General features: G+C 40.3%; 1 protein-coding gene across 1 annotated transcript; it reads left to right on the forward strand.

The window, feature by feature from the left end:
* Positions 1–1,206: 1,206 nt before the first annotated feature.
* LOC129402538 (E3 ubiquitin-protein ligase TRIM38-like) lies at positions 1,207–17,056 on the forward strand. Its single transcript, XM_055129485.1, has 6 exons — positions 1,207–1,617; positions 6,925–7,020; positions 8,498–8,728; positions 12,135–12,157; positions 12,260–12,372; positions 16,530–17,056. Exons 1-6 carry the CDS (start codon positions 1,207–1,209, stop codon positions 17,054–17,056), a joined length of 1,401 nt encoding a protein of 466 aa, XP_054985460.1.
* Positions 17,057–17,328: the final 272 nt, after the last annotated feature.

The raw sequence follows: 17,328 nt of genomic DNA on the forward strand, positions 1-17,328 counted from the left end.
ATTCCAGATCCAAATAATTCATGAAAAAAGTGCAATATTTGATCTGTTTTATTATGTCACCATCGACACAACAAAAAATAAGCAATAGAAGTGATGTTTGTGGAATGAAGAAACTAAGTATTGCAGTCTATTCTATTTTTATTATACTCCTTTTAAAGAAATATGTGTGATTGTGAGCACTATCTTTGACAAACAGTACAAGAAATGAATTTTTTCAATTTTAATCCTAACTCTCAGACATTTTTTTTTCTTTCTTTGCTTTTTGAGTCACACCCAGAGATGCACAGGGGTTACTCCTGGCTCTGTATTCAGGAATTATTCCTGGAGGGACCCCGTGGAATGCTAAGGATCAAAACTGGGTTGGCTGGGTGCGAGGCAAACACCGTACTCCCTGTACTATAGCTCCAGTCCCATTTTTCTAATTCAGAGGAGGTGCAGAAATTCAACTGAGGTGTATTTCTGATCACTATCACTATCACTATCATCTGGTTGATCTTGATTTGCTCAAGTGGGTCCAGTAACGTCTCCATTCGTCCTAGCCCTGAGATTTTAGCAGCCTCTCTTTATTCGTCCTTCCCAACAATGCCGCATTAGAGGCTCTTTCAGGATCAGGAAATGAGACCCATCATTGTTACCATATTTGGCATATGCGTACACCAAGGGGAGCTTGCCAGGTTCTCCCATATACGCAGGAAAACTCTCAGTAGCTTGCCAGGTTTTCCGAGAGGGAGAACTAGGTTATAAGATGTAGTGCGGCCATGAAGCAGCCAGAAGCTTGGTTTTATAGTCTCTGGATGTTGGCCATTGATGGGATTACACAGCACCAGGGGCAATTTCTAGGTGTGACCACATACCTACTGGAAAATGGGGGATATGGGTGGAAAAGGCCCAGTCCCAATCCAAGCAGGCTTGGAGATCTCAGCCCCAAGTCCCACACACCTGGGTTCCTCTGCCAGTTTCTTCATGCGTGAGGCTTATCCGAAGGTGTGGAGAGGGGCTTTGAGCATGGCTGTGGCTGGGTTTTAAAGGTTTTCAGCTGCCGGGGCTCTGCTCGGGGCAGGAAGGGAAATCACCCCCTCCAAGGGTCCCCAGTGAAGACAGCCAGGCGTGGGGGCAACATACTCAGTGTATTTCTGATACACTGGAAAATTCTGATTCCTTTATCTCTGCCACTTGATCCAATATTGCAGCATTTCCAGAAAAGCCATGGCCTCAGTTATAGTTACCAAGAAGTTGAGGGAGGAAGCTACCTGCCCCATCTGCCTGGAGCTCATGACTGATCCTGTGACCATCAACTGTGGGCACAGCTACTGCCGCATGTGCATAGTTTGCTTTACTGAGAGCCAAAGCTCTGAGACATCATCTGTGGGGACATTTCACTGTCCTCAGTGTAGGAAACCTTTTACAAGTGATCATCTTCGGCCCAACAAGCAGCTGGGAAATATCATTGAAACCATCAAGGAGACAGACCACCAAAGTTTGTGTGAGAAACATGGAGAGCAGCTCCACCTGTTCTGTGAAGATGATGGTCAGCTCATCTGCTGGCGCTGTGAGCGGACACCAGAGCACAAAGGACATGTCACTGTTCTTGTTGAAGATGTATGCCAAGGTTACAGGGTGAGTGTGGGGGCCAGAAAGCCTCCAAAAAAAACTCATCTACAGTTGCTCTGAAGGCTGTTTTACTTATTTATTTGACAAAAATTATTTTCATTGTAGTCTATGCTTCAGATGTGCTCTGTTGCTCGCTGCAAAGGTGAGTTGTCACAGCATCCTCACTTAAAAATGCTGAATCCATCTGCCTCCATCCACTGATCAACGCCCCCTCTAGCTCCTCAAGGTTTCCCCCTTGGTCCGACTCCATATATGGTGTGTCCTTTCCCTTACTCAGTTTTTTTAGACTGAATTTATGAGTGACATCATCTGGGTGTGTGTTTCTCTTCTGAATTATTATATGTATAATTACACCTCCACTCCATCCAAATTGTCACAAATGGGAATATTTTATCTTTTAACTTTTTATCTTTATAGCTGAGTAGGATCTTATTTTGTGAATATACCATATCTTCCTTATGAGCTATTTGATCATTGGGTACTTTTGTTTTTTTTTCTCATCCTGGTATTTTAAATAGCAATATATTGAATTGGTGTGGCTTTATACTTCAAGTTAGGGCTTTGTATTCTCTGGATAGATATATAGACTTAATTCTAGATCATATTGTAAGCATAGATCTTAGTTGGCCAATTAATTATTTTGAGACCCTTCATAATGATTTTCATAGGACCGAATCAGTTTTTACTCTGACCAAAATAATGCATGAATGCCTCATGTTCTACCGAAAATCATCAATTTTGTTGTTCCTAGTGTATGTGATATAAGCTGTTCTCATATCATTGAGTGGTTTCTCATTGTAGATGAGTTGCATTTTTCAGTCACAAAATAAGGGATAATGAGTATTTTTTTATGCCCTTTGACAGTCTATGTTTTTTGAGAGTAATCTGTATTTTGGGACCAGAGAGAGAGTACAGAAAGAAAGGATTTTACCTTTCTAATTCTGCTTCAAATGCCAGACACCTTATATGGTTGCCCAAGTACCACCAGAAGTGATTCCTGAGCACAGAGCCAATTGAAAGCAAGTCCTGAGTACTTACGAGTTCCCTCTGTAAAAAGAGAGAGATAGAGCGAGAGAGAGAGAGAGAGAGAGGAGAGAAAGAGAGAGAAATGTGTATTCACTTCTGGTATTTTGGGGGTTTATGATATTTTTGCAAACCTTGGTTATTAACTTCTTTTTAGATATATAAGATATGAATAGTTTCCCCTCTACATATGATAACTTTTTGTTTTACTGATATTTTCTCTACCTTGTAAAACTTACTTTTTATTTCTATATACTCTTACATAATTTTTGCTTATTTATCTTTGTTTCCATGGCTACTGAGTCAACTCTTCAAAATTATTGCTGAAACCATGCTGCAATTTTTTTCATGTACTTTCTTTGTGTATGGTGTAAGGAACAGTCATTTCACATTTTTGTAAATGGTGTCTTGTAAATTTCATGTTTTGTAAATGGTACCAGTTTCCCCAGCATTGTTTATGGCCATACCACTCTGGCACCCGATCGTGCCAGTTTCCCCAGGAGTATGTGTCAAAGAGACTTTCCTTTCTACATTATATATGCCCGTATTATCCTTTATTACAAGTAACCAGATATGTATGGTCTTTTTTCTGGGTTTTTTATTTTATTCAATTTCTGTATGTATGTATGTGTGCACACATGCACACATGGGCATGGCCTTCAGGATCTTTTGTGAGTACTAAAAATTTCAATTGCTATTTTCTATCTTTGAAAAATGATATTGGAATTTTAATAAAGATTGCGTAATATCTTTCAATTACTTTGAGCAAGATGTCCACTTACTCAATGTTAATTTTTCTGACAGATATATAGAAACACCTTTGCATTTTTTGTGTATTTGACTTCTCTTATTTCTTAGATCAGTGCATTAATAGATCATTGGCAAGTCTCTAAACTCCTTTCATATGTTTGCTCCTTGCTTTTATCTTTTTGAAATATTTGAGTTTGGGACAATAGCTGTTGATTCTCAGGGATTACTTCAGGTTCTGCATTCAGAATTTCTCCTGGCAGTTCTCAGGGGACCCTATGGGATGCCAGATATCAAAATCAGTTGAGCCCCTACCTGCTCTAATTCCTCCAACCCCTAAAGAATTCTTTTAAAACTTCTCTCAAAACTGGTTTCAAGGTCATAATTCCCTAAGCTCTTGCCTGTCTATGAAGCTCTCTATGGTTCCTTCTATCTGGATGATAATCTAGTGGATAGAGTACTCCTGGGGAAGTTTTCATTTCATTGAGTTTTTGTGCTGTATATATCCATTCTCTTCTGTTTCTTCGTCACATTTGAAAACTCTGTTGAACATAATATGGGCTTTCCTATGTATGGAAGTTTCTGTTTTGATCTTGCTGATTTCAATATTATATCTCTATATTTGGATTTCATCCTTTTGAGTATAATTTGCCTTGCAGTTTTCCTAGTTGAGTCTATTTTTACTGGAAACTTCACAACTTGGGATCTCAGTGCCAATATTCCTCAACTTCAGGAAATTCCAATAAATTATCTGTTTAACTCTTTGTTTTTTCATGAAATTTGCTTTCTTATTCCTCGGGAACACTGGTGATTCTTCTATTGCTCTTCTTGAACTCACCCTATACTTCCCTGGTATGGTTCATTTCTTTTCTACTATTTTCAACCTAGCAGTTTCCTCCTTCTGATCTCAGAGCCACTTTATGTTTTACTAGCTGTAGCTATTCTGCTGTTCATACATTTATTAAATATGTATATTTAATTACCATCCTCTTTATATCTGTCGTCTCTTCTGATTGCAGTAATCTTCTCCCTTCAAGTCTTTTTTTTTTTTTTTTTTTGCTTTTGGGGTCATATTCAGCGATGCACAGGGCTTACTCCTGGCTCTACACTCAGGAATTATTCCTGGAGGTGCTGGGGGACCATATGGGATGCTGGGAATTGAACCCGAGTCGACCTCTTGCAAGGCAAATGCCCTACCCGCTGTGCTATCGCTCCAGCCCCCAGTCTTCTCACTTCAAGTCTTTCTGGGCTTTGCTGATTGTATTTGCTATCATTTCTTTAGCTCATTAAGCATCTTCATCATGTGTCAATAAAGTCACTGTCTGAGGATTTCCTGAGCTGGTTGGTGTTGTTTGTGCCTTCAGTGATATTGTTTTCACTAAGTGAACTTGGTGGGTGTGGAGGCCACTGGGACCCAGGTAGAAGGGAAGGTTCTGCCTCCCTTTGCATAGTAGGCCCAAGGATATAAGCAGGAGATTGGACTCACCTGGAATGGTGGCAATGCCAATAGAAGTTCAAGAGAGGTCTCTAGTAATTTTTCTATTCTTGTTTAATTGAGCATTATTTTCATAAAAGTATATTGAGCCTTGTCATTTTATTTTTTATAACTATCTACTGAAAAAGTATGCTGTATGGTTATCTTTTGGTTGCTGGGATATAGTATGTTTCTTCACTTTCACATATTGAACAATCCTTGGAATCTAAAATCAGACTGACAAGTTATGATATCTGATGCTAACAGTGTGCTGTATTGGGGCTGGAGCAATAGCACAGCGGGTAGGGCGCTTGCCTTGCACGCGGCCGACCTGGGTTCGAGTCCCAGCATCCCATATGGTCCCCTGAGCACCGCCAGGGGTTAATTCCTGAGGACAGAGCCAGGAATAACCCCTGTGAATCGCCGGGTGTGACCCAAAAAGCAAAAAACAAAAACAAAAACAAACAAAGAAAAAAACAGTGTACTGTATTGAATTGGTTTTGGTAGGGTATTGTTGAGTATTTTAGGTACATGTATAATAATATCAGTCTATAATATAATCTTTAGGTTACTCTTTGTCTCACTTTGGTATTAGGTGGTATTGCACTCAGAGATTGTGCATGTAAGTCATTATTTCCTTGCCTGTATTGGTAGAATTTCAGACAGTATGGGATATAATTGAATCTTTTCTAAACCTCACCGGTGAAACTTCTCATCATGGAATTTTTCTTGGAATGAAAATTTTACTTCCCTTTTTGACCTGCACCTAAAATATTCAGGCTTGCTCCTGGCTCTGTGCGTAGGCCTCACTCCTGACGGTACTGATGCACCGTATGCAGACTGAGGATCAAACCAGGTTCAGTCACTTACAATGGAAATTGCCTCACTTCTGGCCTTCCAAACAAACTTGTTAGAACTGCCATCTCTTTTTAAAAAGAAAGGATGTAGTACTGCCCTTGGAAAACTACCTTCAGTAAGGGACTAAACAGAGAGAAGCCGCCAACCCAATTATATTCAATTACTACTATCTACCAGGATCATTTAGAACAGTCAGGTAGAGGATCACCCTGATTGGAAAATGCTGAAGGGGCTGGAGCCATAATACAGTCTATACAGCACTATTCTTGCACCTATCAAACTGGGATTTGATCCCCACATGTCATATGGTTCCTGATATACTGCCAGGATTTATTCCTGATCGAAGAACTAGGAGTAGCCCTGGAGCATCACCTGGTGTGACTCCAAGAGCCAAAACAACAAACAATTGACATCTGCCTGGTATCCTTTGTTGGTGAAAAAGTCCTCAAAGTGAGGAGAAAAGATAGGGACTCCTATACTCAAGACTGATGACAAGGGCACAGATAAGAAAGTTTCCTTGGCACTATGCCCAAGACATAGTTTGAGTGGAGGGAAAGATAGGCAAAGACACAAGAGTAGAATTTAGACCTTCAACCTGGATCACAGTTGAGGGTGTTAATCATGCCTCAAAAAAGTAGTAGGAGCTGAATATTTTTGTTAGTTTACTGAGGACAAATGTTGACATGCAAGACCATTCAGTCTAAAAATAAAACACAGCCACCAATTTCTAAGATTAATATTATTCCCACAAGGATAGAGTGGGTTAATAGTAAATAAAGACCTAGATGGGTGGTTAACTATTTAGAAATGAATGCCGGTGCAGGAACTTCACTGAGAGGTTTAGATTAACATACATGCAAAGCCATGTATGAAGGCACCTGAACTTTGGTGGAATAACAGAGTGGTCACTGTCCTGCTGCCTCATTCCTTAGTCCTATGTGGAATTGAGGAATATGCTATCCTCTTGAACAAGTTTCTGAACACTGTAAGAAGAACTGTTTTCTCAACACAGAAATTGTGTTAAGCCTCTTACTAGTTTTGCAAACTGCCACGGAGATCAACTGTGTTACTGGACTTATTACTCTTTCTCTCAGCGTGTGAGAGCTCACCAAATTCTCAACATTATTCTAATTGCCTGAAAGCCTGTGATTTCTGTTGGATGTTGTGAAGAGTTATCCTATTGAATAAACTAACACCCAATTTTTCCACAGGTACAGCTCCAGAAAGTAGTCTCAAAACTGAAAGAAACAAAATTCAATTATATGCAGCTGAAGCTATACACAACTCAGAAAATAAGTAGTTGGGAGGTGAGAGTTTAAAGCTTCTTGTGTTCAAACTATATGCCATCACCTTGTCTAGTAGCAGGTATTGCTTGATGAAAGCACTGTGAGGGTTTATTATTCAATAAATGCTCCAGATTATTAAAAGTAATGTAGAAAGCACCAGTTCCTTTACTCCTTTAGTTATATTCATCTATTATATTTTTACTGCAAATACTTCAACCTTGTAATAGAAATTATTTAGGATTCCCAATGTCTGAGTTGGAGAAGTAGAAATATTACAGCTGACCTGGAAAGATCCTTGATGAGATTCAAATTCTCCAACTTTGAAAGTACATACCTGTTTTGAAATCTCAACTGCACCATTTAGGTGCATTTTCCACAGTGCAGTATCTGACACTGAGGTTTTTCAACTAAAGAAACCAACTATTTCTGGACACTTAGAGAGAGATTCATTCCGGTGAGATGCATTGAGCTCAACTTAATGACCCTCTTCATATGGAGTACTAGAATTCCCACAAAAACATACAGAAGACAATTACAGAACTTGGGTCCTTAGTATAGTAATTAACCAGACTCCCTATAAATGGAAACATAATTTTTATTTATATATTGACACAGTGTGTTAGACTAAAATATTATCACACAGATCAGTAAGTCATTTTTGCCTCTTTCATGGCGTCTTAAGCCTCAATCCTTATTCTTTGTGTACAAATATCCAATATGATCTCTCAGTTGTGATATCTCAGTTACAAACTTCAATAAGATTTAAGAAGAAACAAGAATTTTCTTGAACAGAAAGTTTATCTGAAACACAGCAATACATCTTCATATCAAAATAAAAGATCATGTTTATTATTTTAACTCATTCTATTTACCTTGGCCAAGCTCTATTTTGCACTTTATTCATATTCCTTACACCACCTTCTTGGTGAAGCAGAAGAAATTTATCCAGAAAACTGTATATAATGGTGAGGACCTCTTCTACCTTTGACTATCTGCCACCTGGGCATAACTCTGGTCTACGAAATATGGAGAACTCTTTAGGCTACAACACACTAACTGAGGAACTCTGTGTGTGTGTATGAGCATAACATAAAGGTCACTCTTCTTATCCTTTTGAGTGGACAGCTCTGTGGAAGTAAAGTTTGTACATATGCTTGTGCAGCCATTGCATCTATTTACTTGTAAAACTCACTCATCATCAAACTCTCTTCCTATTCTTCAAGTGTTTTTCTCCTATTTTCTGGTATTCACTGTCTCTATGAATATAACTTGCCTCATGTAAGTAGAGTTCTATAATATTGACCCTCTGTTTCTGAATTACTTTGCTTTGCTCACTGCCTAGAAAATTCACCCATGTTGCACATTGCACCAAATGTTCCTTTCTTATTACTACGTAATATATTTCACTTGCTTCTGTGTGACTCATATTGTGTACGAATGTACCCACTAATGAATACTTGGTTAGTATTCTATTTCTGAGTACTTTTCTTCCATATAGGAGAAAATAAAACGTGAGGAAGAAAGAATCCATTCTGAATTTAGGAATCTTCACACATTCCTGCATGAGGAGGAGGAGTTTTATATGTGTCAACTGAAAGAAGAAAAAGAGAAGAAGCTGAACAGATTGCAGGAAAATGTAGCTCATCTGGACAACAAACTACAGGAACTCAGAAACTGCATTCTAGAACTGGACAAGAAATGTCAGGGCTCAGCACAGAATTTTATGCAGGTGAGTCTGGGCACTTGGAAGAAGCAGAGGAGATGTCTTATTCCCATGCTAGTAGAGCAGAATGGTGAGCAATATGGAGGGTTAACAAGGCCTACTTCCTTGGTTCAGACGCCTTCTCCCTTTACCTCACCTTGTTCAGTGTGACACCTGGAGTTCCAGCTGATATGCATGAATGTTGAATTTCACCTTTTCTTATTGTATGTGTAAAACAGTTCTTGATTCACTATATGTTCTTGGGTATTTGGGATGATTCTAGATCTTGGCCATTGTGATTGACATCATAAAAAAACACAAAAAAGCAAATATATTTTAAATTAATATACTTATGTGTAAAAAATACAAAAGCACGCATGCGGGGGAGGGAGTGATGTGTGTTTTTGTTGTTGTTTCTTTCGAGGGCTCCCAGGATGGCCCTCTCTCTCTCTCTCTCTCTCTCTCTCTCTCTCTCTTTCCACTCGTGTTTGTTGCTCTCTAGCTGCTCTGTATGAACTGAATCAGGATGGCTCCTCCTTGTGCTCTTCTTCTGTGTGTACCACTGTGCTCTCTTCTGTCTGTCTCTCTATCTCTGTCTGTCTCTGTAATCTCTCCTCTGGTCTCTTCTGACCTCACTCTGTCTCTGCTTCTATGTCTTCTCTCTCACTTCTGTCTTCTCTGCTATTTCTTCTCCTGTGTCTTCTCCCCACTTCGGTGTCTTCTCCTTGCTTCTGTCTTGCCTCTGTCTTCTTGCTTTCTCTTCTTCTGTCTTTGGCTGGCCTATTTTGATGCCAGGGTAGCTCACAGCTTGCCCTGGGACCATTTCATCCTTCATCGGGACCCTGCTTTTGGGGTGTTAGGAACTAAGGGCAACTGAATCGAGAAAACAGATGCCCAGGATTAAATATTATTGGAGTCAATCAACTCCCAAGTTACAAAGCATAATATTAACTGTCTTCATGTGTCCACACAGAAAGGATATTGCTTTAAGGTAACCAAAGTTCCCTGAGGCAAGGCTAAAAGGACAAACCCAATGTTATCCTACAGTTATGCTCTTTGAATGATCGCCTGAACTGGAAAGTCTAGATTTTATGGAACTTCAGTTCTTCATTTGGGGGATGTCCTCTAGAATTGTGCGTCCATATGCCATTTTAACTTCAAAGCAAGAAAGCACTGTGTGTATTAGAAAAGACGCCTTTATTTCTCACAAATTTCCCCCGTTGTATATTGGATTTGGACATGGGGGTCAGTCCTCAGAAGAGCAAAATTCTCAGCTATAATTTCTTTTCTTCTTTCTTCTTTTCAGTGAATCAAGGTAGTTTTTGTTGAAACTTACTAGAAAGATGTGAGAGATAGCAAGAGAGTAAATGTGTTCAAAGGAAAACAGAGGCTTGCTGAGCAAGCATTGCTATAATTTCTTATATTTCTAATCCTCACCTTTCTTTTCCTCAAGGTCTCCTTTTTTGTTTGGGGGCCACATCTGGAAGTACACAGGGTTTATCCTGACTCAGCACTCAGGGATCATTCCTGGAGAACTCAGGGGACCAAATGGGGTGCCAAGATCTACCCCAAGTGGTGGTGTGCAAGGCAAGCACATGTATTATCCCTCCAATCCCATCAAGGACTCATTAAATTTTTTATTCCTGTTAAAATTATCCCACAATTCTCTGATATCCCTTTCAAACTACTTATTCTTTGTTTCATTTCTACTTTACTGATGGGTTCCTGTATCTAATTTTCCTGCACATTGATTTGTTCCTTGCTGTCTGTTACTCATCTGCTGGAACCTTCTAATAAACTTTTAAGTTCACTTATTTCAATATACTTTCCACCCTGCTTAATAGTTTATCTTGCTTTATTGGAGATATTTGCTTTTGTTTCCCTTAATTCATTGAAGCTTACAATTGTTCCTTTGAGAAAATTGTCGCTGTTTACAATTTTCAACACAGAGTAAATGAGCAAAAAAATTCTACTTGGGAATTTTCCGGGCTTTTGTCTTCACCCAGTGATTTGGGTGGGCTCTCAATCTTCTTAATTTGTGTGTCCATACTGTGAGATTTAGGGTGAGGTTCTGATGTTTTGCTGTCTAGAATAGCGAGTCTAAGATTGACTTACATCCAACATTTCCACAGGAACTTGTGAGGCGAAGCTTGTGTTGCAACCAGCCTCTGCCAAGACTGTAGTCAGAGGCAATGCCTCTTGCCCTTCACACATCTAGGGCCTCACCCTGACACTGTTACTTCAAGCACTGAGTTTAGGTACTTGTGCACACCTGGGTCAGGCTTCCTTATTTCTTGGGTAAAACCAGCTCTGAGTCTGACTGAATCCTTGATTCAACTGTACTGAGGGTGTAGGTGGGGAGATGGGAGGACCGAGAATATAGTCTTTGTTGTTTTGTGTAGTCACAGTACACAGGCAGCTGAGCTGTCTGTGTAACACTCAGCCCAGAATGTTGGTGGTGCCCCATCTGCCTGGGCCGCAGCTGTACGCTCCACTACAGATATTGGCCTGAGCCCTGTCATGCTCAGATCCATCTCTCCTCTCTGCTTTGCGATGAAATTGATGCATAAACATGTGGGAGAATGTTCTACCCACTGTTTTGTTCCTCCTGGCCCTGACTGGTAAGTCAGTTTCACCCTCTCCCATCCTTGGGCCTCATCTCTGTAGTTCATTACTGTTCTGAAGTTTCTCACACAAAAACATGCCCAGACCATTTACTGGTTGCTGCTATGCACTTTCACTGTGAATCACACATACAATCTTTTTGTCAAGTGTGTGTTTTATTAAATTTTGCATTTTTCTGATTCACAGGACACCTTTCTCCTCCATCTTGTCTTATCTGTTGCCTGGAGGTTTCATTAGTTCTATAACAGAACTGGAGTTTATATCATAGTTTACGATTATATTATGACTGTTCCACCATTATGTAGTACCTTTGTTATCAACACTTAAGCATCTCAGCCACATAGATTCTGCATGGATTCACAACTCTGACCCTTTATGATAACCAGTGTCCAATATGGACTCAATCTAAAGAAATCACATCATTGAAAGCAAACGGTACCCTGGGCATTCTTTAGATCCCTTTGTCAAATGCCATAGGTTGAAGCATTTTCAGACATCAGTGTTCCCCACAGCTTCCTGTAAGGAAGACAGGTGACTGAGAGGTTGATAAAGAGGCAGTAATGTGCATCACCAAGGGACTTAGGTGGAAATCATCCTACTTGAAATCCATTCAGTGTCTATCGATAGGGCCTCAGTGGTGCTTCACAGGAATGAACTTACACTGTGCCTGAAACTTTTCTTCTATTCCCACTCTTTTGGTCCCTAACCTTACATCTCTGAAATATTATTTATAGAAAACTTCCCCACATGCCATTCTTCATGAAGTTCAGATATTCCTACACTCACCTTTGCTTTTGTTTCTCTACAGGATATAAAAGAAACCTTGAGCAGGTGAGTGTCCCATATCATCAGTGTGGGCAGGGGAGGGGCATGGGCATAGAGACATGGATGGAAGGAGCCACTGAAGGAATCTCTGGTCTCTGCTTATTCTAGGAACTCAGCTATCAATCTGGAAAAACCAGAAGATGTTTCTTTGAAGTTGCATACAGTGTGCAATGTCTCTGAGCGTTACGTTAGGAGCAGAAAAATGTTAAAGCACTATCAAGGTATGTTGATTTACGAATCCCTTGTTAATATTTTACTTAACTCTCAGTGTAATGCTAGAAAGGTAGGTGATTATTATGGAGTGGAATGCAAGTGATGTGCGAATGTGTTACTGGGACCTTGACCCAGTAACACATTTACTAATCCCAGGCTGATTTCTCTTTCTATAACTCTCTTTAAACAGTGTTTTCCATGTTTCTCTAATCTCTTATAAAAAAAGTTATGGAAAGAGAAAGACTTTTAAAAATTGAGGACTAATCCAAGGATAAGAGAGACAGCTCACTGGGCTGAGAGCAAGCCTCATGTTCAGAATGTCCCGGTAGTGCCAACACTGAACGGAAGACAGCCTGGCATCCTGGGGTCTTGCCATGATCAGCTGGTCCAGTTGGCCTGGATGACCGGGCCCCCAGCACATGCTTGAAGTCCCTCCCCAAAATTCTACCTCAGCACTGTGTGCACTTTCACACGTATGATTTTATTGTTATTCAGTTTTACAAATGTTCATGTTATGATTGAAAACTCTGCTCTTTCTGAATATATAATAGTTTAAATTTATCTCTCAGTGATTTGTCTTTAAGTTCATTGTCTTAGGGTCAAAGAGAGCAGTGTATGGTACAATTTATTCATTTTTTTAAAAAGTTATATGTATTCATTTGAGGTTTTGTTTTAATTTATTTTATTGAATCACCATGTGGAAAGTTACAAAGTTCTCAGACTTATGTCTAGTTATACAATGCTCAAACACCCACCCTTTCACCAGTGCCCATATTCCACCACCAAAAAAAAAAAAAATTCCCCGGTATACATCCCACCCCTCACTCTCCAACCCCCCCCCCCCGAGTAACTGATAAATATAAATTTCACTTCCTTTTCTCTTTACCTTGATTACATTCCATATTTCAACACAAAACTCACTATTGTTGTTGGAGTTTCAACAAAGAACTCACTATTCTTGTTGGAATTTATCCCCCAAGAATACAGCCCTATTAACAAGGAAATATTTGATAATTAGTTTTCCACTGATGAGAATGAAGAGATAAAAAGTATCTTTTACAATTTACAATTTCTGTATTTTAGTAATTAAGTCCAGGGAGATTTAAGTTGGAAATTGAATCATTTCCCTTCCTGGAGTAGCATGGAGCAAAAGCTTAGTTCACAGTCTGGATACATGGTTGCAAGCACTCACTGGAACCCCAAGTCATATAGCTGGCTCTGGATCCTGCTCTTTCCGCAGCCAAGCCGCTGTGCAAAGGCATGGCCACCCAGGTCAAATCTCAGCCGGAGCCTCATTTGAGTTTTTAAAAAATAAATTATGAAGTGACATCTGACTGTCCCTTTAGCTTCTTCCTGGCTTTGTGTTTAAAGATCTCTCTGGCAGTGCTCAGTGAACCGTATGTGGCACAGGGAATCGAACCAGAGACAGCCCACTTTCTTTTGCTTTTTTTTTTTTAAATTTTATTGAATCGCCATGATATAGTTACAAGCTTTCATGTTTGGGTTACAATCTCCTAATGATCAAACACACATCCCTCCACCAGTACACATTCCCTAGCAATGATATCCTGGGTATACCCCCCTTTCCCACCCTCCCTCTGCCTCCATGGCAGACAATATTCCCCATATTCTCTCTCCATTTTGGGGCATTATGGCTTGCAACACAGACACTGGGAGGTCATCATGTTTGGTCCATTATCTACTTTCGGCATGCATCTCCCAATCCCGATTGGTTTCTCCAGCCATCATTTTCTTAGTGATCCCTTCTATATTCCATCTGCCTTCACCCCTCTGCTCATGAATCAGTCTTCCAGCTATGGGGCAATCCTCCTGGCCCTTGGATCTACTGTCCTTGGGTGTCAGCCTCATGTGATGTTATTCTATACTCCACAAATGAGTACAGTCCTTCTATGTCTGTCCCTCTCTTTCTGACTCATTTCACTTAGCATGATACTCTCCATGTCTATCCATTTATAAGCAAATTTCATGACTTCATCTCTCTTAACAGACAGCCCACTTTCAGGCAAGCATCTTCCTCACTATTGTGTCTCTTTGGCAATATTTTTTTTAACTTTCTTCACATTGAAACTTTGGATTTTTCCCAAGTTTTGGTAATATCAACTTAAACATAACTTATTTGTGAGTCAGACTCATGATAAGAAGTGGCTGGAGAGATTTAATCAAGGGATTCTTTATAAAGATGAGAAGTAGGGTAGAGAACAAGGAAGGCAGGAATGGGTAGATACCATCAGTGACCTGGGCCTCAAGTGTCAGGTAGAGGGCGCTGTGGGGGTGAAAGAGTGTGACAGGGGAGAGGAATGCAGAGCCTGCCAGTCACCTGGGAGGGCCATGTGTCCTTCACACTGCTGCTCAGTTGCTTTGTGCCCCAGGGCCTTCTCCTCTGCTTCCTATTAGTTGAAATAAGCAGAGAGAGATAGGGAGAGCCCGGGTGATGTGTCCACAGTGGTCAGTCTTCCAGGGAGAGAGCCAGATGGGAAAAGTGGGGAAAGACCAGCAGGGATTTGAGGAACACTGAGAATATCCAGCACAGGAAGTTGCAGGGAGGATTGAAGTTACTGGGAAATCAGTCCAACTCCTTATACTACTTAACTGGTATTCCAGTGAGTGGTTGACTCTTTCTGAGTAGTTACTAAATGGTTAACATTCTATGGGCCTGAGCAATAGTACAGGGAGTAGGACATTTACCTAGCATAGAGTTTGATTCCCCAGCATCCCATATAGTCCCCTTAGCACCACCAGGAGTTAATTCCTGAGTGCAGAGCCAGGAGAAACCTCTGAGCATTGCTGATGTGGCCCCCCAGAAACAAAAAAAACAAAACATTAATAAATACATTTTGGGGGCCAGAGCGATAGCACAGCGGGTAGGGCGTTTGCCTTGCACGCGGCCAACCCGGGTTCGATCCCCGGCATCCCGTATGGTCCCCCAAGCACCGCCAGGAGTAATTCCTGAGTGCAAAGCCAGGAGTAACCCCTGAGCATCGCTGGGTGTGACCCAAAAAGCAAAAATAAATAAATAAACAAACAAACAAACAAACAAACAAATAAATAAATAAATAAATGCATTTAATTTTGAAAATTTTATTACACATTCAGTATCCCACTTATGTTTATTCCCTGTTTGCCTGTTGTATTCAACTATGATAAGGTAGTTTTCATGTATATTGACCCTAGTTCTTTCACATTTTACTAATTTCTATAGAATACTATGATATAAGAAATTAGAACTCATGCTTAAAAATCCATGGAACTAGCATGTATTTGTGACCTAATAAAATTCTAAGTCTTTAATCACATTCTATGATATTAGTTGTCTTTTTTCCCTTCTGATATATGTTTCATATTTGTTAGTTGGAGAAGGAATAGTTTTACTTCTGCCTCAATATTCTATGATTTCTCATAGAGAAAAATGAGCTTTGGAAACAACAGAAACCATGTAAATTCTGCTTAGTTCTAGAAGATAGAAATTTCTACATTCTCAGATATTTCCCATCAATCAGACATTTTAATATTATTTCTTAGTTCACTCAGTCTTTCCCAACAGTCACTGTAACATACATAGAGATTGCTATTTTAGAGACTCAAAATGACTCATGAATAATAAGAAAGCAACTTAGACTTTGAATATAGGCTACCTTTATTATTTAAAAGACTTTAAGTATCAAAACATGTCAGGAGGGATGCTGACAATGGTGGTGAGTTTGCAGTTAGAACACTGAGTGTCTGAAACCCTATTATCAATAGTTGGGTAAACTGCAGAGCATCCTGTCATATGCCCTCTCCCGCCCCCCAGCAAGCTATATGAGTGATCCCTGAGTGCAGAGCCAGGAGTAAGCACTGAACATTGCTGGCTGTGACCCCCAAACAAAAATTAAAAAATTAAAGCTAGTTTTAATTTGAGCTGGAACTATATTACAATAGGTAGGATGCCTGCCTGGCACACCACCAAATCCCCATATAGTACAGCCCCAGGAGTGATTTCTGAGCACAGGGACAGTACTATGCCCTGAGCATTGCCTGGCATGCACCCTACATTCACACACACACACACACACACACACACACACACACACACACACACACACGCACATCACCTCCAAGTTAAAAAATTGAAAAGAAAGGGGTCTTTTTCTTTTCTTTTTCCCAGTCAATGTGACTCTGGATCCAGATACTGCTCATCGAGAATTACGTCTGTCAGATAATCAGAGAAGAGTGTCTAATGCTGGAAAATTTTTCTCTACATATTTTCCGGGACCTCAAACTGCTGGAGGATTTCGTGTCTTACCCTGTATCCTGGGCCGTGAGCACTTCACCTCAGGAAGACATTACTTTGAAGTGGATGTGCGAAAAGGAACTGAATGGGGTGTAGGAGTTTGTCTGGAAAATGTACCAAGGAACACACGGGAGCCTACGTCTGGATTCTGGATTATCAAACTGAGAAATAACAAGACGGGTTTAGCTCTAACTTCTCATGCCACTCCCTTTACACTGACGAACCAGCCTGAAGTAGTAGGGATTATGCTAGACTATGAGGCTGGGCTTGTGTCCTTCTACAATGCCACTACTGGTTCCCACATGTACACCTTCCCCAAGGCCTCCTTCTCTCAGGCTCTCAGACCTTATTTCCAGGTTAATCGCCATTGTTCTTTGTCCCTGATTCCCTCAAATGAGTAAGAAAAAAAGAAAAGTCTCATTTTAGTTAAACTGGCCTGGGCAGTAGTTGGTAAATCTAGTTGGGGACAGAAATTGGACCTAATTTCTTCCTGGCTGTTCCTCGTACCTAAAATATTACCGTAAACATTTGTAATGCATAAAACTACATTCAAAGAGACTCACAAATGACTCTCGGAACTGAGCAGCTCGCTGCGGAGATGCCTCCAGACTGTGCAACAGGCCACTTTTGCTGGGCTAACCCAGACGGGAGCAGGTGCTGTCCCGCCACCTGC

This window comes from Sorex araneus, chromosome 2, assembly GCF_027595985.1.
Source record: "Sorex araneus isolate mSorAra2 chromosome 2, mSorAra2.pri, whole genome shotgun sequence".
In the NCBI taxonomy this organism is placed as follows: Eukaryota; Metazoa; Chordata; class Mammalia; order Eulipotyphla; family Soricidae; genus Sorex; species Sorex araneus.